Source organism: Notolabrus celidotus, chromosome 22 (assembly GCF_009762535.1).
Source record: "Notolabrus celidotus isolate fNotCel1 chromosome 22, fNotCel1.pri, whole genome shotgun sequence".
Classification (NCBI taxonomy): domain Eukaryota; kingdom Metazoa; phylum Chordata; class Actinopteri; order Labriformes; family Labridae; genus Notolabrus; species Notolabrus celidotus.
In genome coordinates this window covers 14,752,768-14,775,557 of record NC_048293.1, presented here as the reverse complement: position 1 = coordinate 14,775,557, position 22,790 = coordinate 14,752,768, and the positions used below count along the sequence as shown (strand labels likewise).

Below are 22,790 nucleotides of genomic sequence, written 5' to 3'. Positions count from 1 at the left end.
ACGCAAGCTATATTGTGTATTACCTCACATTTTCTGCCATCTCCACCTGTCTGATGAAGGTGACTGGCCTTTGAAATGCCAGATTTATAAAGGGGCTTTGGCATTTCACTTGGTCACAGAGTGTAGCATTTGAATATATCATGCCATATGTTCTGAGCCTGAAAAAGAGAATATCATGTGGAGAAAGGTCTGATTATTCATGGGGAGGGTAATATTTTGGTGCTTGAATGGCTTTATATGAGGACGCAGACTCTTCTAATGTCTCAATGTTTAAACTGAAGTCCAAGCACACAGCTTAAAGCAGGATAAATGACAGCAATGATGGAAATTAGTGGCCTTGGATGGAGCTCTATCGTGTTTCCATGCTCCCCTTTATGACTGAAGAGGAAGAACATTATGGAAGGAACATCTTAGTTAAGTCACTGATACAGTTTCATGTTTTTAAACTCATAAATTCAAGTCAAACAAACAGTGTGGGTTTGAAATACTGCCTTCCTCAGTTTTTTAGCTTTTAAAACTGGTCAGCTTGGAAATCTGAATTTAATAGTTTTGACTGAGTTACACTGTGAGCTGTATTTCTCAGTTCCACCTTTAACTGTTCAGTAAATTATGAGTATCACAAAGTATCATAACACATATTGGCTTGGCCCACGTATAATGATTTGTATCCTGAGGTCCTTAACAATATTCAGCCCTAGCTGGAACTACAGAATATGAAATACAACATAAACATAGATTTTTTATATCAAATGAAAAATGTTAATATTTGAACGTCCTTCTTCTTATCTATTCTATCATAGATACGTGGTTGAGAAAGTAACCAGTGACTAAATGCAATGGCAATGAACTGTTGTACAAAATAAAATGAATAAACATGACTGATTATTAGAACTGTAACAGTCTCAGATGTCTTTTTGTAGGTTTTTGTTATAATTCAGTGCCTGAAAGGGTCTGTGATTTATATGTTGCTCTTCAAATGATAATGTGCAGGTCTTTATTTCCTATTAGTCTTTGATAATCTTCATAATTTTATAGGACTTCTCTTTAATGTTTTCATCCTGACACTGCAAAAACAAAAGCGCTCTCTCCCAAGAAAAGCGAGGAAATTAAGGCTGGTCGTTTTTAAGAATCACACAGACATAAATATTTTAGGAGACTCCAAGCTGAGATTGAAAAAAGATCTTGCCGTAGTGGGATGGATATCGTGTTCTCACACAGCATTGACCAGCTGCTGAACATGAGGGCTATAGAGTGTGACATGTAAACAAAAGCCTCTGTCCACGGATTTGCTTTACTGGATGTGTTTGTTTCAGCACCTCAGGCAGGTGGACAGCTCCTGAATGATCAAACAGTTAGCATTGAAGTGTTTGCACAAACAGCCTTTGATGTTTGATTGTAATGGTGCAAGGCATGAAGAATCACATAAGCTGCTCTGCTTCACAGTGACAGAGCTGAGAGTAAACACTGCAGATATATAATGTCCATTATCCTAAGGCATAAGCTGTTGGAAAGTAAAAACATAAGACTAGTTGGTGAAAGCATGACTTCAATCTTGAGCTTGATTCAGTTTCTTAAACTTAAATACATTTCTAAACATGGGAGAATTATTCTGTTGGTCTCAAGACTCACAGCAGAAACCCAACAGTCGGTCCTTTGCCTCAACTCTCAGTCAGCAGAATTAAGAGGAGCTGCCTGGAAATTCACCCTCATGCAAAACTTGTAACCCATTGCCTGAATGGCAACGAATTACCTAAAATATGAATTGTTCTAGCATCATGATTTTACAAAAACATGCTAACATTTGATTCAGAATCAGGAGCGATCATTCACACCATTTGACCAATCAGATGAAGCCCTAGCTAACTGTCGGCTCGCACCAGATTAATTAGGGTTGATCTGGGGATGAATGTGAGGGCAGCTAGCGCAAGAGTGAGAAGAAAATGTGGTAGACAAACACCTTGTGGTAACAAAAACAGCACTGCTGCTGTTTGGAATAATTCAGGGAAAACAAGTGACAAACAGCTACTGTTTAAACCATGACAACTTGCAGAGATACACATTTTACCTTTATACAATTCAAATTTGAATCTGACCATGTAATGTTTTGTGGATGAATGTTAAGAAAAGCTTTAGTTTTTGTCTTTTGCTCTACATTTGCAACCCACCACAGCAGAAATCTTCCTGTGTACTTCCTCTCTCGTAGTGATGAAGATGGGGGTGGTGTTGTTGTCACTGAGCCGTGGTGTTGCAGGTGTGTTTGTGTGTATAATACATTCAGGATTGCATCATGTGTGAGTTGTATTTTTGTGACTCATCTCTCCAGCTGCATGTCACGTCAAGGGCCGCAGGGTGTGAATGAATATGTCAGAAAACCCTTTTATGAAGCCCCCTTGACAGAAAATCAAGCGCAAACAGAATATGTGAGCAAAACAGTCGCTGATGATATCATTGATACCTGTAGTACCTCCATTTGTATTCCAGCTGCCTTCTAACCGCACCAGTTATGTTCCAGAGGCTTGGCTTTGTTCTTTTTATGTCTCGGGTGGAAGGGGGGCTCCATGCTGTTTGAGATTCCTGCTGTGAACTTTCCTGCTATTCCTCAGGGGTCCATCACAATGATGCAGACGCAGGCAGCATTGTCACTGATGTCTTGTAAACAGATCCTTTCCAGCAAAGAGCATGTGGCTTTAAGTTAACCAGAAAACAAGGAAGCAGCATTTTGATATGCGCGACCATGTACAGCTGTCAGACTTTTTCCATCCTCTCACATTTAATATTGCCTGCTTTATGCACCATGGGCTACTAGACTTGTCTGATAAACCAGTGGCTCGGTCATTATTAAATGTTCACACTGATGGTTTTTCATCTTTTCCATTTACTACAAATGAAGTATGTCTCCCATTAGAGCTGAAACAATCAGTCACTTCGCCTATTAGCCTGATGAGGGGATATGAATCACCATTATCACTAATGTTCAGTTATAGTTCTTTTTATTTTCCTATTTGAAAGTAAATCAAACGTTTCTTAGTTTTGGATGATTGGTCGGACAAAATAAGATATTCTCACAAGTTAACATGAGTGCTGGCAATTTATGACGTACAATTATCCCCATGATGTCGCAGTTCAAGGAACAAATGATTACTAAAGTTTCAAAAAAGTTTTGTACTGCATTGCGAGTTGATTGAAGTATGATACAGATTTTAACATTTTCTGTAATATTTGAAAATGCTGAGTCACTACCACACAATCACAGTGTAAGTGTGATGACAAAGAAACATATTTAAAGCATACTTTAAGCCCAGTTTCATTAAATGCACAGTGATGAATTTTTCACTGAAGTATAATGGCCTCAGTCTTGAGCTGATGCTTCTTCATGACCTACATTTTAAAATGAGATTATTAGCAAAAAGATGGGTTATGTCTTCATTGTGAATTTTAGAGTCTGTGTTCAGGTCAGATTTTCCACTTATAAAGCTGAGTCAATCTTCAGTACTCACTTGGAAGGGGTGGGGGCGGAGCAGCAGAGAAACTCTGCAACCAGGTTTATGCCGGTGTGTGAATGCTGCACTGCTCTTTGAGGAAAAAAGAGTTATATGTTTGCATGTTTATACAATTCAGACATTTATCAGGACTCTGGAGCATAAATCAATCACAGTTTAGTAGATTCTGTTGTTGTTGCTACATTATAGTGAATAATCTTAAGTAGCTACAAATCAATACATTTCCTCATCACTCTGAATCCTGATGAAAGTTGTCTTGAACAACTAAAAGGACTAGTAAAATAAGATTTGTAGTCAGTTAATTTACTTCCACCTCAAATGTGCACTTTGGCAGGAGCCAGATTTTTACAACAGTGGGTGATGGTGCTCATGGGAAATGCAGTCTACATCCCGGAAAAACATTACTGATTTCTTCCAAAGTGGTAACAGTGGTTCTAAAGAGTCAACACAAAGGGAAAGTTCCTCACAGGGCCTTTAAATGTCAGAATGCTTGGACTGATGTTTAGTATGAATTTGATTGATGTGTTTTTTTAATAAATGTATTCTCCTAAGTAAAGTGGATGTATTTCAATATGTTTTAAAACTATTTTAAAAACTGCTTTCTTTCATAATCTGGCTTGACAGTTTCACTAATATCACAGTCTGGAATTTTTAACATAATCATTTGGCTGAAACATATCCATCCGCTTCTCATGTCCTACTTTTTTGTATAGGATGTTGATGATATGATTAAAGCTACTAATGTCTGGATGTATCATGAGATATGTTTTATATTGATTGATTTTTGTAACACTTGGTTAAAGTGTGTACAGACAGTGGAAAGTTTTCTAAAGGAATCTGTTATGTTTGGCAGTGTCTTTTTTACAGATGACATGGGGGTGAAGGTGATTTTGACTCACAGGTCCATTGTAAAGATCTGCTCCAGCTGTTTTTGTTTCAGTGTAAGAGGCTGTGGGTGGAATCTTACAGAAACTCAGAGTTGTGCAGAGAAAACCCAGATTAGTCAGGTGTGTCTGTCGGTGTCATCCTGCACACGTTACACTGAAGCCATCATTGATGCCAGATGGGGTCTAATGAGGAAAGGTCCAGTCCACACAGCAGAGGCACAGCGCTCCCCTGGGGGCTTACTGGGCATGTGCAGCCAGACAGGAAGCAGGTGTTAGTTAGTTGAGCATGGCCTTCATGTGCAGCAAGAGCGAAATTCATGTTGAGACTCGATCAGCTTTCAGAATAAAAGAGGCTGCATTAGCTGTGTGCTCAGAGCAGACACACCTCACTGAACTGTGTTTGAGCATTGTGCGATAAAGAGAGAAAGTGAGGTATAAAAGGAGGAAAGCACCCTCCTGTTTTTTCACAGAGCAGGTGGTGAGCAGATTGTGCTAAAGCCCTCCCCTCTTTTTCTACTCCGGATGAGTCTAACAAGAGTTGCCCATCGCACCCCTAAACACCTCCCTCCAACCAGGAGCATCACAGCAGAGGCCTGAAGCTCCTGTGGAGTGAAAATAAGATGCAGTCACAAATGGCTTCCCCTTTAAGATATTCTAACAGTACAACAGAGAAGATAGATTATGTGGCAACATTATTTTAACACTCCTTTACACAAGCAATGTGGGGCTTGTTTCAAATTCAAATTTATGGTGAATTAATCTTGTGCACAGAGGCAGGTCCACAAAGGAATATTCCTTTGGTCTAGCTTTTTTTTTGTCTGCTTTACCTTTTATATTTCAGTATATTTCCTGATGCACTCCCTGTCATTGTTAGAAAATTAACATATAAGTCAAGTGAATGGAAGAAAAAAAAAATAGCTTCCTGAATTTGAGCCTTTCGACCCACTGGTTAAAAGGCTTAACCTCACATGCTAACTATGCCAAAGCTACTGTAGCAGAGGGAAAATCTGTCCTGCCAGGTTCCAAATTCACGAAAAATGAAATGTGTGGCAGTTTAGTCTCATGTTAATGCTTGGGTTGTAGAAAGAGAGACACTTAACACACCAACAACTGCTGCATATAGGTGCAAAGTTCAGGTGCCCAAACTCTTCCCCTGCAGTAAAAGTAGCTGAACAGTAGCAAAGACAAACTGAAGAAGCCCTAATGTTGTTTTGCAAATGCTCCAGGCTGTGTTCATATCAGAGCATTGCTTTGAAAAGACATTATTAAACCATTTTTCATCCTCTGGTTTTTAGAAGACTGACCTGCGGCCTGCAGAGCATCGGACACTTGAAAATAACTCTTGGTTTATTATTTGAGACCAAAAGTCTTTTCCACATCAACTCCCAGTAGAAAAAGACTTCATAGCCCAAGTTACAAATGCTGCCACAAAGTCAGCAAAGCACCAAGGAGGCCAAAGCAACACATTTTGAAGGCATGTAAACAGACACTCAGAGAACAGTCAAAATTGAGCACAATGTATAGTCTACAGGTAAACAGTGTCAACTTGGTTTGCTGAGTGTGCCTAAGGTTAGCAGAGCTAGCACCACCAGCCTTCAGTACCCCTTGCACGTTAATATCCTCTTACCTATGCTGGTAACATTTTGCTCTGGTCGAGTGGTAATATACTGTACCTGTTCAACCTGACACAGTCTAAATACACCCTTTTCTCCATTTCCTGGATAAAATAATGACATGACACTACAAGAATCCATCCGTCATCTGTGCTTGTTTACATCCGGGTAGTAGAGCATTATAGCGTTATGTCAGTAGCCATTAACCAGAGCTTCAGCCCCAGCTAGTGGAGGGGTGGCTCTCTCCAAACTGCTAGTAAGTAACTGTAAAGATCAGCTTCTACAGCATGTTATCTCATCACTATTGTCTCTTATGGCTTGCCAACAACTAGAGAGGGATTGTTCTAACAGAATACCCTTTAAACAGCTGGATTTGCATAATCAAGTTCCTGCATTTCAAATCACATGGAGAGCGCAGGTAAATGTCACCGATGCCTGTGGTACCACCTTTAGGTCTCAGAGATTAACCCAGTGACAAAGGAAACGTTAAATATTTCCCTTCCATGAGGTATCACTGTCCCGAGTAGGGAAAACCATCTCTGCTAACACAAATATAGCAGCAGCAGCAGCAGGGGGAAAACTGTGTGTTTAACAAGGTTGCAGACAGTACAGGAAGAGAAACAACAACTCAGAAGATGTTATTCTTTTATTTATGGTGATTGCAAGTTGTCCTTGGGGGAAGTCTTTGATCTCTCAGTAGCTGACACTTGATAAGGTGCAGAGGTCTGCATGTCAGCGCAAGTTCACACGTTATTTATGGTTCATTTCTCTGGCAAAACAGACCCATCTCTCTCTCATTCCCCTCCGGCAGGTGATGCGTCTTCATCCTACTGAGTGTTTGACGATAGAAGGAAAAGCTGTTCCGCCACTGTCAGACGAATGTTATTCATGTTGATGATGAGGCTTTGGAGACGCTGGGAGTTATGACTGTACCGCTATCGAGCATGTTTAGACAGAAAATTGTTTCCTGTTTATGGATCAGGTTAAGTTTTTAAAAAAGGCTATAGGCGTAATTTATGATACAGTGTAGCTGAGTAATGGATGCCAACATGCCAGGTTTAATATGTGCAGGGAAACTTTGTTGCACACTGGTCTCTCCATCTCGCATCATTTTTACTCAAAATAGCTAGCAGTGCAAAGTCGAAAAGTCCACAACTTATATCTAGACTGGCACATCTTAACAGATCTGAGTTGTGTACAGGCCATCGTGTTCCCAGAGGATGAACCCTCCTGTTTTAGGCAACCCTGTGATTTTTCCTTCAGTATAGCCTATCGCTACTATTTGTTTCTTAGTTGAAACTATGGGGTGTATTGCCATCAATTTTGAGAGACGATAAATCCGGATGACTTTCCTGTTGCATCAAAATTTGGTTTGTGGTATTAGGATAAAGGTATTGGAAGTCATACTGTGTTTTTGTCCTCCTAATACAGATAACTGAACCAATGTATTCACTGACAACAGGTACTAATATAATTGCAATCAATACAACCAACCCTGAATGGGGGTTACCCTCAAACTAGAGCCATGCAGTCTTTATACATTGCTGTTTTGCTGATGGGGAGGTTGAAATACTGTCATATTGCTGAAATTTGCATAATCTGATATAGTTGTAATCTTTTTTTAGGCAATGTACCAACCTGGTGTCACTATTTCTACAGGGCTCTAAAACTGGAGTTGCAGCCATAACTAATCACAGGGTTCCCACGCGTCCTGGAAAACCTGGAAAACAGTTGACCAGTTTTCCAGTACTGGAAAACACCTGGAAAATGGGAGAAAAAGTCAAATGTCCTGGAAAATCACATATAAGAACAGAACCGGAACCGAACCAGAACCATACCAGAACCGAACCAGAACCGAACTAGAACTGAACCAGAACCAAACCGAACCAGAACCATACTAGAACAGAACCAAACCGAACCAGAACCAACTCAAGCAAACATTATTAATGTCCTCAGTTTGGTATTGAGAAAAATCAGATGCCTCAGCTTGGATGGTCTGATCCGGTTTCTCCTCTCAGTATTTGCCCGGTCTTTGAGAAGACTCTCTCTGAAGGAACAGATGAAGCCACGATACACAGCCTCCTTTCCATCACCTGTATCCTATATCCTCACATGTGATTGGCCGCATGGCCGCCATGCTGACCAATCAAAACAAAGTTCTGCTGTGAGCAGAGCTGGGGCTGAGCACTGAGAGCTAAGCAGCGAAAGGAACAAACTGAGAGCCGGCTCTCTCTCAATGCGAGCCGGCTCTTCTGATTCACTATAAAGCATCGACTCTCAGAGCCGCAGCTTTTGATCATGACACATCACTAATGTGTTTAATCTGTGTTACAGTTATGAGAGGGTCCTTGGACTATCTTCTCACCTGTAAGGGGTCCCTGGCTCCAAAAGTTTGAGAACCCCTGCTCTAGCTAGTAGGAGTGCAAACTCCCGATAGTGAAAACAAACGGAACAAAAAGAGCGACACAGCTGCACAGAAACTCCACGTTGTAGACATCGCTGATCATAATAGACATCGCCATGCAGGAAGACAGTTTACATTTTTTTAAATCTCTGAGAGATCTTCAAATACAGAGTGCGTCTTTACACCGGTGTGATTTTTTCAGAGTTTAACTCAAATAAAAAAACGTAACATTTGCTTTGTTTTATATCGACCACTTAGCAGGATGAATATCAGGATTAAGCAGGTATATTTTCAGTCTGACTTGAGTTGAGAAACATTTGTGGCCATTTTTGTCATTCAGTTCTATTTAGGTCATTAAAGCACTGATCCTCTGATCATTATTATTATTTGTTTATTTCAATAAGGCAGCTTCCTGATTCCTTTGCTGGCTCTTTTGTTTTTTTCTTTGCTCATTTTATATTTTTGGAGAAAAGAGAAAGCTGAGATGTTGCCCATCATTGTTACTTGGTTGCACTAATAAAGTGAAGTGCTGTACATCTGTGGTTGCATTATTCTATTATCAATTTGCCATCATTTTTAAGTATGTAAGAGATGATTTCATTGATAGCCATAGACTACATGTCTTTCAATGTAGACTTCCACTGAGAGGAACATATTAGACTATTTAGGAACTAAATTAGGAACTAAATTTAGACTGTCATACCAGCTTGATCATCAATGAAAATGTCCTGGAAAATGATCTCTGGAAAAGAGTGGGAACCCTGTAATCAGCTGTGGCAGTATAGTGCCACTAGCTTAGTAGGCTACTGTTTTTGAGCCATAAAGAAAAATTAATACCTGGTGAAACAAATTAATGGTTTTCAAGGCTGATAAATGTTCATATCACAAAGGGGCATGGAGTGGCATACCTGACAATGCATGGAGTTTTGAGATGCTGTGACGTTCCTAAGTAACTATTTCTTTGTCTAAATGGAATTTAATTTCCAATTAACTAGTCTAGTGGTAGTAAAGCAGTCAAAATAGAGTACAATTTATTTTGCATTGCTAAACACAGAATCACAGAGTCAACTATGTCAAATTAGTTTGCACAGTGTGGCTAAGGTTAGCAGAGCTAGCACCACCTGCCTTGATGCTCCTCGCAGCTTAATGTCTTCATGCCTCCACAGGTTAGGTATTTATCTGGTAATGTGATTATATACCTGACAACGCCTATAGACAACTTTATCTCAGTTTTCTAGACCAAAATACCACAAAACTGCTACGCTATGAGATGCAATGTGTCATCTGTGCTTGTTTAATTCCTGGTAGTAGAGTATTGTGACACTATGGCTGTATCCATTAACTGGAGCTACAGCCCCGGCAAGTGGCGAGTGGCTGACCAGCATTTTGGGCCTTCACCAGTGATTAAAGTTTTACAAATTTACTACAGGCATGTGTGCTCCTGTTAAATGGTTTGTTTCATTGTTTTATATGATTTCATGTGTGTTTAAATGCTGTTGTTATCATTTGGCACCGTCTCATAACAGCATGCATTGCTGGAGATCCAACTCTTGATTCTCTCTGTTCCTCCCTAAGCCAAAAGGCACCATGGTGACAATGGTACTCTTATTCAAACCTTATTATGGCCAAATTCTAAACTAAAGCTAATTTGATCAGTATATTATTAGGGAGTTAGGACAGACATGGATTAAATCAGGGTTTATTGCAAACTATCAATCTTCTCATTTACACATTGATTGTTTTTCTCTATCACCTCAGGGGTTGTATCCTCACTTTTTATCTCTTACAAACACACCCTCACAGACTCACAAACACACACACACACACACACACACACACACACACACACACACACACACACACACACACACACACACACACACACACACACAAACACACATACAGATACCTCAGCTGTTTTTTCTGATGCAATGAGCAGATTAGCTGACCTGAGCTAGCTTTTTCCTTTTTTAACAGATTGCTGTTTTTTCTGCTTCTCTGACTCTAACTCAGGTGTATGTCTTCACTAGCTCACCGTTTCTGTACTTAATTCAGCATCTGTGATCATTATAACTCTGCTCAGAGCAGATATTTCACTCATGCTGCTAGCTGGAGGCACAATGCTACTTTCCAAGCCAAACTTCAGTTTGTAATCTGCTGCGTTTGCTTGGCAGCCTGACTCAGGCATGAGGAGGAGAGAAATGAGCAGAGGGAATGGATTACAGAGACGTCAGATTAGCAGAGTTGAATAAGCTGCAGAAGAAATGGATATTATAGGATAACAGTGAGCATGTTTGAGTGTTTATTTAACAGGGGAATGACACAAAAAGAAGATCCATGGAGTCTTGGTTAAACTTGCTGAGTCATACTGTGACGTTTGTCCAAAATTTTGTGTGATACCACACCACAGGCAGCCTGTATCCCCCAGCATCCTGCTCTGTTCTGGAGGTGGAGAGGAAGAGTTGAACTGTTAGCTTGAGCAGCCGGCTGCATTTAAAGTGAATGACTCGTCTGATGCAGGGAGAAGAGCAGCTCAATGAGCCGTTAAAGGTCTGTTTAAGCGTCTGCATGTCCTGTTCTATCAGAGCACAGTGTGCTTCCAGTTTACAGCCGGGTTGTTTGATTTCTTTTACGGATAGGCATCATGACTGTTTCATTTAGATCCTGTTGCTTTGTCACAGCTCCCAGATTTGTGCTTTGATTTGTTTGCCATTGATCCGCTCATCTCAGGCAGATATAAATAGACACTGAATAGTTTTCCTTTTACTGCAGCTTTCCATTTTTAGGCTTTTGAAAAAGATGCGTGAATTAATTCCAAGGAAAGTGCTGCAAACAGTATCAAGAGCAATGTTGTATGCAGTTCTTTAAAGACTTATATTGACATTCAGTGACCTGGTATATAGTATGAGTTCAGCTCAGTTTTTTATTTCTGTCAATTTGCTTCAACATTTTTGCAAATTAGCACAAATTTTAGCTTGACAAAGTATCATTTATTATCAATAAAATAAAAAGTAACTCCTATCTTAACTTCCCATATTTATCTGCAATACGAATGAAAGTTATGTGTGTGAGATGAAGCTTTGAATGAGAGCAGTTGTCTCACTCTTGTTTTTCTTCATGCTCTCTCATGCACTCTATACTAGTGGGGTTATCCATTAATCCATTTTTAGCTGTAAAATAATCCCTTCGTGCATATCGATGGCTTAATTCACCATTGGCAGTGTGAAACAGCATGATTCATGGTACCCCAGCCTCTTTGGTAACTCCGCTCTGCAGACTGTGTGTGTGTACATTATGGATTTTCATTGTGATCTATATCCTCAGGGAATCTCCTCCTCAGTTGTCACTGCAGGGAGGATCAGAAGCTTTGCATTTGACAGTATCTGAATATTGATTGGAAGCCAACAGAAGTAAGGAGGGACTGTTGTGGTGCAGAAAGAGCTGCTGAATTATTACTGGGTTGTATTTTTGTACCTCCTCAGACTGCTCTGACAGTGTGATGTACAGCGATCCAGCAGCTCTGCCATTGATCAGCTCGCCTCCCACACTAGACATCCTGCTGTTTTGTAAATCCTTCACAAAACTGTGATTGAGCTTCACAGGAAGTGACATCACTGGCGCAGTGATAAATCACACCAATGTTGGGTTCAGAAATGTGTGCCAGTTTGGAAACCTTTAGCTTCCTCTCCCTTTTCTTGCTTATTTTAGTCTCGTGTTACTTCACAGTGCCTGTGAGGGTTGGCTAATGATGCCATTTGGTAGCAGAGCACACAGTGTGTTTACTACAGAGCATACCATTACGTAACAATAATAACATCTCTGCTTATGTTGTGGAAGCTCAATTCTGCTGCAAAATGTGATGATTGATGTCTTTCGCTCAGGTATAATCGCTGTATTAAAGCAAAGCTTTGTCAGCAGTCTGTTGCTGCTCCATTTCCCTGAAACTGTTTATTCAGTGAGGAGGAGTGTACACAAACCAAGCAGCTGTGAGTTGGGACTGTATTGATCGAAAGTGAGAGGAGTGTGTGCTGCTGGCGTGCAGATGGTTTTGTGGTCATGGCAGGGTGAGTGATTGTATTCTGTACATGCTTCAGAAAATGGCAGTAACCGCTAATCCTCTACAAGCTGTTCACAAAGACAAGAGAGTGCACAGCTTAAGCTCTTACTCTTGATCTGAGTCTTTCATTTAAATATGTACTCATCTGTGCAATTAAATGGGATCATTAGCGTCTTTCTGTGAGGCAATAAGGCTTTTCAAAGTTCCTGCTGTATATCTATCATCTGATCAGTTGTTCACTTCCATGTGACGTCTCACTTCCATTTGTCCGATAAGGAAACAGACACAGATCAATGGCTGCTAATGGACTGTGATCGCCATTATACTGATCCTTACAAGTACTATCATAACTGCTCTGAGAGAGAGTGGCAGTCTATTATCTGAGAGAAAAGGGCCATATACAGTCATATATTGTGCATTAAATGTCAAATTCAAGGTTTATTATCTACCCACTACTTTCATCACTATTCCATTTAATGCACAAATATTGCAACACTGATTTTGAGTAAATGTAGGCCTGTATTTGGTGAAGAGGTAGTGATAACATGGGCGTCATTGCAACAAATTACATGGCTGAGGCCGGATCTTTTGATAAAGTCTAAATGAATAACATGTGGAACAAGACAAACATGATTCCTCTTGTTGAATTATCAGCTGTATGTAAAACAAGAGGCTACAGACATTGGCACTTGTGGTGGCCCTTGCTTAGCAAAAGTAAAGCCAGCATATCTCTTTTATTTAAGTAATCTTCCAGCTTTTTGTGCTTTTATTGAGAGAAGACACTGGACAGAGACAGAGACATGAAAGAGTGAGAGAGATGAATGACACATGGCAATGGGCTGAAGGTGGGAGTCAAACCTAGGCTCCAAGCACTGTAGTCATTGTACACAGGGAATGTGATTTAACTGCTGAACTATACTAGGCTCACAGGGAATAATCTCTTTTATTTTAACTGTCCTTGAGTTTTTATAGATATGGTAATAATTATGAGAAAGCCTGATTGTATTATATTGTGTGGAATAGGTCCAAGGTTACTGCTGAGCTCCAACAGGTGTGTCTCAAAGCTAACAGGAAAAAGTAGAGCAGATATAACTCTAACAGTTGACTTGTCTTTGCTGATGGGCTTATTTCTTTTGTCCTTCAGGTATGATTGAGAGCTGATGGCGCACTCTGAGCTGTTTGAAGCGAGAGCAGCCCCGGTGGAGGGGAGGCCCGTGGAGCTGGATGCTCTGAGCTTTTTGGACTCGTTTGAAGACGCAAACAGCACGGCTGAGAGATGCTACCGCTCACACTCCCGCAGCAGCGTCCTCCAGGGGCTGCCATTTGGAGGGGTACCAACCGTCCTTGCCATCAATGTTGTGATCTGGCTGGTAAAGAATCACACACACTCACACAGCTTATAATTTACACAGTTTCCTGATTAACTACAGAAAGACTCAATCACTTAACATTTGTAACATTTGACAAGAATTGTTTTTAGTTTGGTTCAAATAGTCCCACTTTCTTTAATAACCATTGAGGTAGACTTTTTTGTGCTCAAGTAGACAGAAATCTGGGTGGCTGCCAAAACTGAATTTATTACTATTTCCTTTTTTTTATAGAAATATCAAAAGCAAAATGTTGCTTACACGCCCCAATGGCCATGGTGATGTCTAATAATGTTGAAAGGCACAAAAAAAAAACAGACCAAAGTTATTAAGTGTATTACCCAAAAGAAAATAATTATTTATAGCCATCACAAATTAGCAAAAGTTAACAGCTAATGGTCATGCTGTTGTTGATCTTCAACCCTCCAAATAACCTCTTATTTGAGTACAGCTGCAGCTCAGTAGGCATTGACAACACTGTTCCTGAATGTACACAGAGCTGCCAGCATCCTGTTGTGTTGTAATGAAGACCCTGATACAAGCTGGCAGGTGATATGTTGTCAGAGGTCTGTACTTTAAAAAATAAAGCATCTAATGGACAGGCTGTCTGAAACGTGGCACACTGAGGTTGATGATAATAAAAAACAACATATTTGTCAAGAGCCTGTAACGTGCAGGCTTCAGAATCTGGGCTTGTTGGGTTTATTATTTGCCCAACAGTCCAAAAACAAGGTCTTATATATTGTGTCGCATTGTTTCATATTCCTCTGCTCAGCCAGCTACTTTAATTTGATATTTTCTCAGGGGAAAGTCTCCAAGAACTTGACCCAAACTTTAAATTAAGCCATCACCATTTGAAACATAGTGGAACTTTTTATTTTTCTCTTACTTGTTAAGACCTTTGGATCTGATAATAATGACCAGAAGTTAAAATCATGCTATGCACAATTTTAAGATAAACAAAACCAACATGCTTCATCTTTTTTCCATGCAGAGTAATATATATTCATTTTATGTATTTTTCTGTATTGACACATTTACATAAATTTATACATAATTCCATTTCCGGCGCTGGAGAGGTCGGCAGTCGGTTGCAGTGGCTCCAAACCCCCTTATGCATATTACATTATATTATATAATTATCTTTGCTATATTATATTATGTTATATTACATTATTATTGTTTACTAAAACTTACGGCCATATTATATACCCTTATTTATTTTTTATATTGCTTAATCTGTCATTACCAACCATAATCACACCATGTCAACCTGTCACTACTGAAACAGTTTTAATACTGCATGTAATTACTACTATTTAATGCATTTGTAGCATTTGTATTTATCTAAATTCCATTTTTAACATTGAATATATCTAAATTGTATTCTATCTTATTCTATCTTTATTTATCTATTTTTAATTTTACTTATTTTATTTTTACTAATTGGAACTCTTTCTTGATTGTACTTACAGAATGTCTGGGTTGCTCCAACAACTGAATCCCCCCCCCCCCCCCCCCCCCCGGGGATCAATGAAGTAATATCTTATCTTATCTAAATTTGAAAAGAACTAGAGTATAAAAACTACATGAGAGTGCAGGGAAACGTGTCTAGAAAACCTGCCAAGGGCTTCAGGCAGAATATACTAAATCAATAGTCGCACTATTCAAGACATATAAAAGAAGAAAGATGAGGACAATACTGAGAAGGACAGCATTCTTAAATACTCATCCATCGAAGGAGTCTGTTAAATCATGTATACAAGTCACATCTAAAATCAACTAAACCTCTCTCAAAGGACTATCAGTCTACATAAAGCTGGCTGATTGACTCCACCTCCCTCTGCTGTACAAAAATGAAGCCAAAATTCCCCCCTGTGATGGATGCTGACATATCATGCTACTGATTATTTTAGCAGCCAGTGTCCTCCAAGCAGGGATCAGCTGATAGACCATGATGTTGATGTCCCACCTCTTCTCTAACTACGTGTAACTTACCAATGAGACATTAGAGATCTCTCAGGTCAGCACGGACCACAGCCGACTCGTGTGACAAGGTTTATAATGAAGGTAGACCATGTGTTACATATTGGTAAGATAACTGATTTTCAGATCTTTTTTAAACTGCTGTGAAGACCAATTCAAACACTGTCATATACATAATTTGTATCCTTTGCATAATAAGCATACGTAAACACTGTCTACAAACACAGTTCTGTGTTTTTACTCCTGTCTCCAGTTAATAACAGGCTTCCACTTTCACTTGTCAGAGACCTCAGTTCCTCTGTCAGGCCTTGTCAAGCTCAATCTCTGCACTCCTATCACTCTCAATCTGCCACCTCCGCACCTTAATTGGCTCATTTTATCGTTGCCTGGTTGCCAAGACAACGCCAAGGGTTGAGCATTGTCTCTTAATGATAGGCATGAGTCAAAGCATGCTTCCCCCCAGGTGACGGGAGCACGCCTCTGCATCAATTCCATCATCATACAGAATAAATCATCTGTGGGACTTGAGGAGAACATGCCCACGCGTTGGGACTGAATGAAATAAAACAACAGGAAGGAGACGGACAGCGGGAAAGCAAGGAGATAATGGGGGGATGCTTAGTTAAGGAAGGAGTTGGGGCCCTGACTGAATGTGAACGCACACTCATTAATCATCTTCGTTTCAGTCAAGGATGCCCTGATTGTGTATGCACGGCTCTGAATCACTAAAACATGAACCATTCAACATTCACGGAGCTTTCTTCCTATTAACATTCCTGCCCGCTTTACCAAATGTCTCCTAACCACAAATGAGTAAATGATTTAATGTCGTAATTAAAATCAAACATTCATCAGCACTTTAACCCCATTTGCATTTGTCAACATTCATCTATCATCACCCAGTTGGGCTCGTGGATCTTCATTTAATCAGCGCTTTTCATCATGAACTCATCATTTTGCACTTTTATGTCACTGAAATGACTTTTTTAACTTCTTTTATTTCATTTCTCCATCTGTGGCAGAATAGTGACTATTCATGGTTATTCTTGCTTTTGGCCATGCTCATTCTTCATTAGTGCGCAACTTGTGTCTGCGTGTGTGTGTGAGTGCACGCTGACCTGTCTCTGGTAGTTTCCAAGACAACCACGTACTACTCTAAAGAAAGATGGTTCATTTTTGCTGAACCTTTTGTTCGTCGGCTTTTCTATGAGTGAAAGCTGAAGTGGGCTTCAGTCTTCAAATGTAGATGAATAAAAAGGTTTTATAGTGTGTGATGGTTTGAATCAGAGTCCCAGTAGCTCTACATTCATGTTCGTCTTCTGCGTTTCAGTTCCTGTTGCTCATCTTCTCCTGTCTGAGGAAAGCTGCGTGGGACTACGGCCGCCTGGCTCTGTTGATGGACAACGACAGGTGAATCAATCTACAGCTGTCTGATACACTTTCAGGTTCTTGAGCCATGTTCAAATTTAAGATGGAGAAAGAATATTAAGTGGAGCTGCTCATGAGGTGTGATCCTGAAGCCTGCAGCTCCCTCTGCTGGAAGTACACAGGGAGCAAGGAGCAAAAGAGACCAACTGAACCTACAGCATACTGAACTGAAGCTGACAGTGACATTATACACAAGCATTTTGTGTTCACTTTGGAAATAAGTGTCAACAAAGGCCAGATGAAGGTTTACAGATATACAGCCGATGGATGCAGAGAGTGGTTTGGACAGACCTCAATAAACTGAATTTTCTTTTAAGATAAAACAAAAGTAAGAGAAAAAATCACAATCACAATTCCGTCATACATCTTTGAAGCACCATCTTTAAACAGGCTGTTTGTTGAACAGCCACCCCAGTAACATTACATGTTTAATATACAGCTATATAACCTGCACAAAAGCATCAAATACTCACAGTTTAGAAGCCTGACATAACCAATCCTTGACATTTCTCCTTTAATATCAAAGGTCAAGGCTTAAGCTCCATTCTTTATTTTGTTATCGTCAGCAAATCTCAACACTGGATTCTTTTTTATCCTGTCAAGTGCATCAAGTAGATATTCCAAATGTGTGTGTGTGTGTGTGCGTGTGCGTGTGCGTGTGTGTGTGAGAACATTTTTGTTGAACTACAGCAGCGGAGTCTCACATTTAATAAATATGGATATTTTGTGCATTAGGTAGTAATAATGCTGACAATTTTACAAGGATAATCTATTGTTGATTTTCTTGACAGTAAGAGTGTCTGAAAGAATGTCTTAAATGTAATAATTTAGTTGATCCATAGGTTGAATTGATCATAGAGACATTTCTTTAGATACCCATTAGATTAAAAACAACTCAAGGTGCACAAAGCAGTCAGCATGACTCTGCAGCATTTTCTTTTACCGTCTGCTTGACCTAAGTCTCCTCTCCTGGGTATCTCAGGCTTGATTAGTTCTGGCTGACCGGCAGCGGCTTCACAGCACCCGAGGGCGAGCATCATCTGTGCGTTTCGCCAAGTGGTCCTCTCTCGGACTAATTCAATTATACTGCTTAATTTGAGGCACTGTTGAACTGGCGCAGTGGCGAAGCCCACAGAGAAATATCCACAAACTCAATCATAACAGTGGCTTTATTAGATTTGAATGTACTGTATTGTTTTATGTCCTCTCCGTGTATAAACACACACAGGGAGAGATGTCAGACAGGTGCTGAGAGGTTGTCTGCAGCAGTGATATATGTCTCAGTTTGTTTTCCCTTCTGCAGCCCTGAAGTAAAATTAAATCAACATGGATGTGTTAAAAAGGTTGTGTCAGGCAACAATCAATATCTTGTTATTTCTTGTTTATCTTCTCATCAGTCTCACCTCGCTGTTTTATGGAGAACCGAGTGAGAAAGAGAAGTCTCCCTCAGAGACCAGCCCCTCCGACTCTGAGACGAAGGACATGGTGAGTTTTTACAGCTTGATGAGCGGAAACATTTTCATCAGCTGCTAAAAGTGCTGGTGAACCCCCTGACAGCATTTCAGATGGATTAAAGGTACCCTGCTGACTTTAAACTTAATAATCACTGTTGTGTTTACACCCAGCCTCTCTCAACAAAACACATTATGTATCTCTCAGGTCCAACAAGAGTGTTCAATTCTTTTCTCTCATTATGTGTGTAAAGTCTATGTTATGTTTGAAACCTGAAACACATGAGTTAAGATTGTTTATACTCAGTTTAGATTTGTATATACTCTTGTATTGCTTTCATACTTTAAAGCTCCACTCAATGAATCAAATAGATAAATGTAGAAATGAAGTGGAGTCAAGACTGATCAGCTGATCCCTCTGTTACTGTAAGCTAATTGTTTGGTTGTACATCTCTCAAAATCCGCTTGTAAACAACATAAGTCAAATTTCTTTACAAAAAATTTGAATAAACTCACAGTTAGCTCTTTCTCTTGTACCAAATGACAGACAGACAAAGTTAGCAACAAGCTAATGAAACAATTAGCATCATAAACCTTTTAATGGTGGTAGGAAATACCAGATAAGATAAATAAGATAGATAACACAACTACTTATGAATGTGAAAGCTGCTTTAGTCTACTGATTGTTTATTTGTTTGTAGAAAACAAAAACAAACTTCTAGCAGCCTGTTAAAACACAGCCCGAACAGTTGGTTTTAGCAAAAGTCTCACCTCTGACAAAGCAGACATAGTCAAACATAGTTTAAAATTTAGGTTGACAACAGAGGTAGCCAATAAGATTTCGAGGGGGCTATGTCATCCCTAACCAGACCTCTGGACACACCCCTCTACGAGGCCTCTAGTGGTGAAAAACTCCCTGTAATAATGAAACAGAATGTTTTAAGCATAGTATTTTAGGTTCAGCTCTAGCTGTCTGCACAGCACAGTGTTAAGGAACAGGAACTATATGAACTACAGAAACACTTTCATCAACAATTCCACTGATAACAGTCTCTCTTCCTGATCATGTTCTCATTTATTTGCAGTTGTAAAAAGTTGTCAGGGCTAGTTCATTATATCAATGTCTAAAAATGCACCATGCTGCACTTTTACAATTAAGTTGACTCGTTCAAGCTGACACTCCGTCAACATTTGTGAGGGGAAAGTTTGGATCATGACTCAGCTGGACTGTCTGTGACTCTGTGACACCTGTGTGACAGACTGAGGTCACTCCCTGTATGTGTAAGACAAAGACTCAGACTGGAGTCATCATCATGCACTGTGTGCCTACACAAAGCTGAGCCTGCAGTAAAGTGGTTACTGCGACAGGCTAGACCTATTAAATCTGCATCTCTGTGTCACTCTGCAGACCTTATTACTATGCTAATAGAGGATGCATGCAAATAGCCAGATGTGGTGTGCACAGACTTGCATACAGATGTCATTAATTATCTGAAATAACCCGTTCATTTTGTGTTTTATGCGTCTCCTGTCCTTGCAGGGCTTCTGCTCATGGCTCTCATCTCTTTACCATATGAAGTGAGTACGCAGAGTCCTCGCCCTTCTAATTGTTTTGCCCATCTCTCGTCTTAGCTTCCATCCTTTTATTGGCTCTGTCCTCAGAGCTCAAGTCACCACCCAATGTAAAGTCCTGTGTTATATGTCGTTTAGCAGAGAAAACAAACAAGTCTGAGCTCATGTGTACCGTGGTTTCCCCTTGAATATTTGCACTTGCTGGAGTTGAATTTGGGCTCATAAAAGTCGATTTCCACTGTGTCCATGGTTTCCATAGTATAATGGTGGAGTTTGGGTGCTGCTGTTTTTAGCTGTCATGCCAGAGGCTCACCCAGGGATCCCTGGGAAAGCGTGAACCCACCCTGTGAGTTCGCGATGTGTGGGCTTCCGTGAGACCAGCTTGCACCTCTTTCTTCTTTTTTTCATGCTTTTTTAAATTCTATTTTATGATACTGGGTTTCTTGAACTTCCTGCCTGGTCACCACGGTTGCTGGCACCAGAGTAGTGGTGCCACAATTTGAACCATGATGAGGCACAAGCTATTGGTACCAATGTTCTGGCAATAGATAGAGCTACGTATTTACGCAAACTTAGGATTGAATCACTTGAGCTTACTTTGCTGCTTCTCTGTCTTTGTCATATCAGAAAGGAGTTAAGGATCTCGCCGATATGAGAAGAAGACTCTAATCCCAGTGTGTTTTTTTGTTTCTGCAGGGATGAAGAGATCCGTAGCAAATGTGGTATCGATGCCGTAACATACCTGTCCTTCCAACGCCACATCATCCTGCTCATGACGGTGGTTTGCCTGCTGTCTTTGGCCGTAATCCTGCCGGTCAACTTTTCCGGGAACCTCTTGGGTATTTTGGTCCCTACATGATGGTCTAGCTGGTCTGACTGTTTTAAAAGCAGAGGGATATCCTTAACCTCAGTAGAGACACGCTGAGGAACCTCACAGAGAGAGTAGGCAGGCCACACAGAGACAATCACACACATCTCCACTCCAAAGGACTTATCGGCTGAATGCACAGAAACTTTAGCGTTAAACAGACTGTGGTGACACTGAGTTTTAAATAAAAGCAACGTTTATTGCATACGTGAAAGTAGATCAAAAGGTCAAACGATAATTTTAACTTAAAATGGCACATAAAACAATATAATGAAGTAAAACCGCGTCTATTTCCAAACACAAAGGCTACGCTTCATCTAACTGGTGTTTCTAGCATGCCAGTGGCAATTCATCAAGCAGGATTGTGGAAATAGAACGTGCTTCATTTCCTCCTAACATACACTTGTAGGTGTCAGGGGTGGGATGAAGTAGAAAACTAGCTGCTAAACACAAACAGCATGCCTTTCAGCAGTACAGTGCTTATTTTGTCGGAAGTGTTGAGTAAGTGATTCCATGACTGCATGCAGTACAGGAGCCATTATAGGGTCTACAAGGAGCAGAGCTCCCCACAGAAACTTCTTTTATTATGGCTGGCTGTCAACTTATGGGCCAGTGTGTCACCCTGCTTGTTAAACAAACAGACACCATTTGACAGGCTGCTATGGCAACAGCAAGCAAAGGGTGCCCCAATTATAGCAGTGAGGGTGTGATGTTTGAATTTTGTGTAGGGTTCATTGAGATGAGAGATTTCATTTACGGGGTTTCTTTGAATAGTTGCATTGCTTCACCCTCCAGACAACAGAGGAGGAGTTTCCTTGAAGTCATTTAGAAATTAAAACGTCTCACTGTCTGTCATGTTGCATTATTTCTACAGAAGACAGTCCTGAAAACTTTGGAAGAACAACACTGGCTAATGTTAACGCAAAGTAAGTCAAACACTTCATGAAAGACATCAAACTTTGTGAAAAAGTACAGAACTGTGAAAAACATGGGACTATCTATATTCGGTTGTATCACAGCGTGTTTTTGTGCCTAACAGGGACAGCTTTCTGTGGCTCCACAGCGTCTTTGCTCTGGTCTACTTCATCATCACCGTGCTGTGTATGGCTCACCACTCCATACGGCTGGAGTACAGAGAGGATGAGAAGGTCTGGCACTGACATACCAACATATTACTCCACCACAAAAACATTCATTCTATCAAGTGAATTTCTTCACTGCATGCTAATGCAGCATACTAATTATCACGCAACACAGAGTACAACCAAGGCTAATGAGAATTTCAGCAGATTACCAGCTATTTCATCATAACCTAAAACTAAAGACAGATTTCTTCTCCCATGGCTCCAGTGGAGACATCATTGAAGAGTTTATTCATCATCAAAGGGACTAGGGTTCATCCTCAGGGGAACATGAATGTCTTACACAGTCAGTGCAAATCCATCTGATGATGGCACAACATTTTACTCATGACCACCACATTGCAACCTTTTAGTCTCACATGAGAAAGAGTCTGTGATTCATCTTAGACACCAGGATCACAGGCTGCACTTCACTATAGAAAGTTGCAGCAGACACACTCACATCACACATGTCACGTCATATATATTTTACCTCTTACATTCTAGCTGATTTTGTCCTCTATATGTGTAAGTAC

General features: G+C 40.3%; 1 protein-coding gene across 1 annotated transcript in view; it reads left to right on the top strand.

Moving 5' to 3' along the window:
- Window positions 1–22,790, top strand: part of tmem63c (transmembrane protein 63C) — a 34,414-nt gene that overhangs the window by 780 nt on the left and 10,844 nt on the right. Inside the window, exons 2-8 of the mRNA XM_034674715.1 lie at window positions 13,606–13,831; window positions 17,145–17,224; window positions 18,640–18,727; window positions 20,234–20,271; window positions 20,962–21,104; window positions 22,008–22,059; window positions 22,173–22,281. Coding sequence (XP_034530606.1) covers window positions 13,622–13,831; window positions 17,145–17,224; window positions 18,640–18,727; window positions 20,234–20,271; window positions 20,962–21,104; window positions 22,008–22,059; window positions 22,173–22,281 — 720 coding nt within the window. The 5' untranslated portion in view covers window positions 13,606–13,621. The remainder of the gene's footprint in view (window positions 1–13,605; window positions 13,832–17,144; window positions 17,225–18,639; window positions 18,728–20,233; window positions 20,272–20,961; window positions 21,105–22,007; window positions 22,060–22,172; window positions 22,282–22,790) is intronic.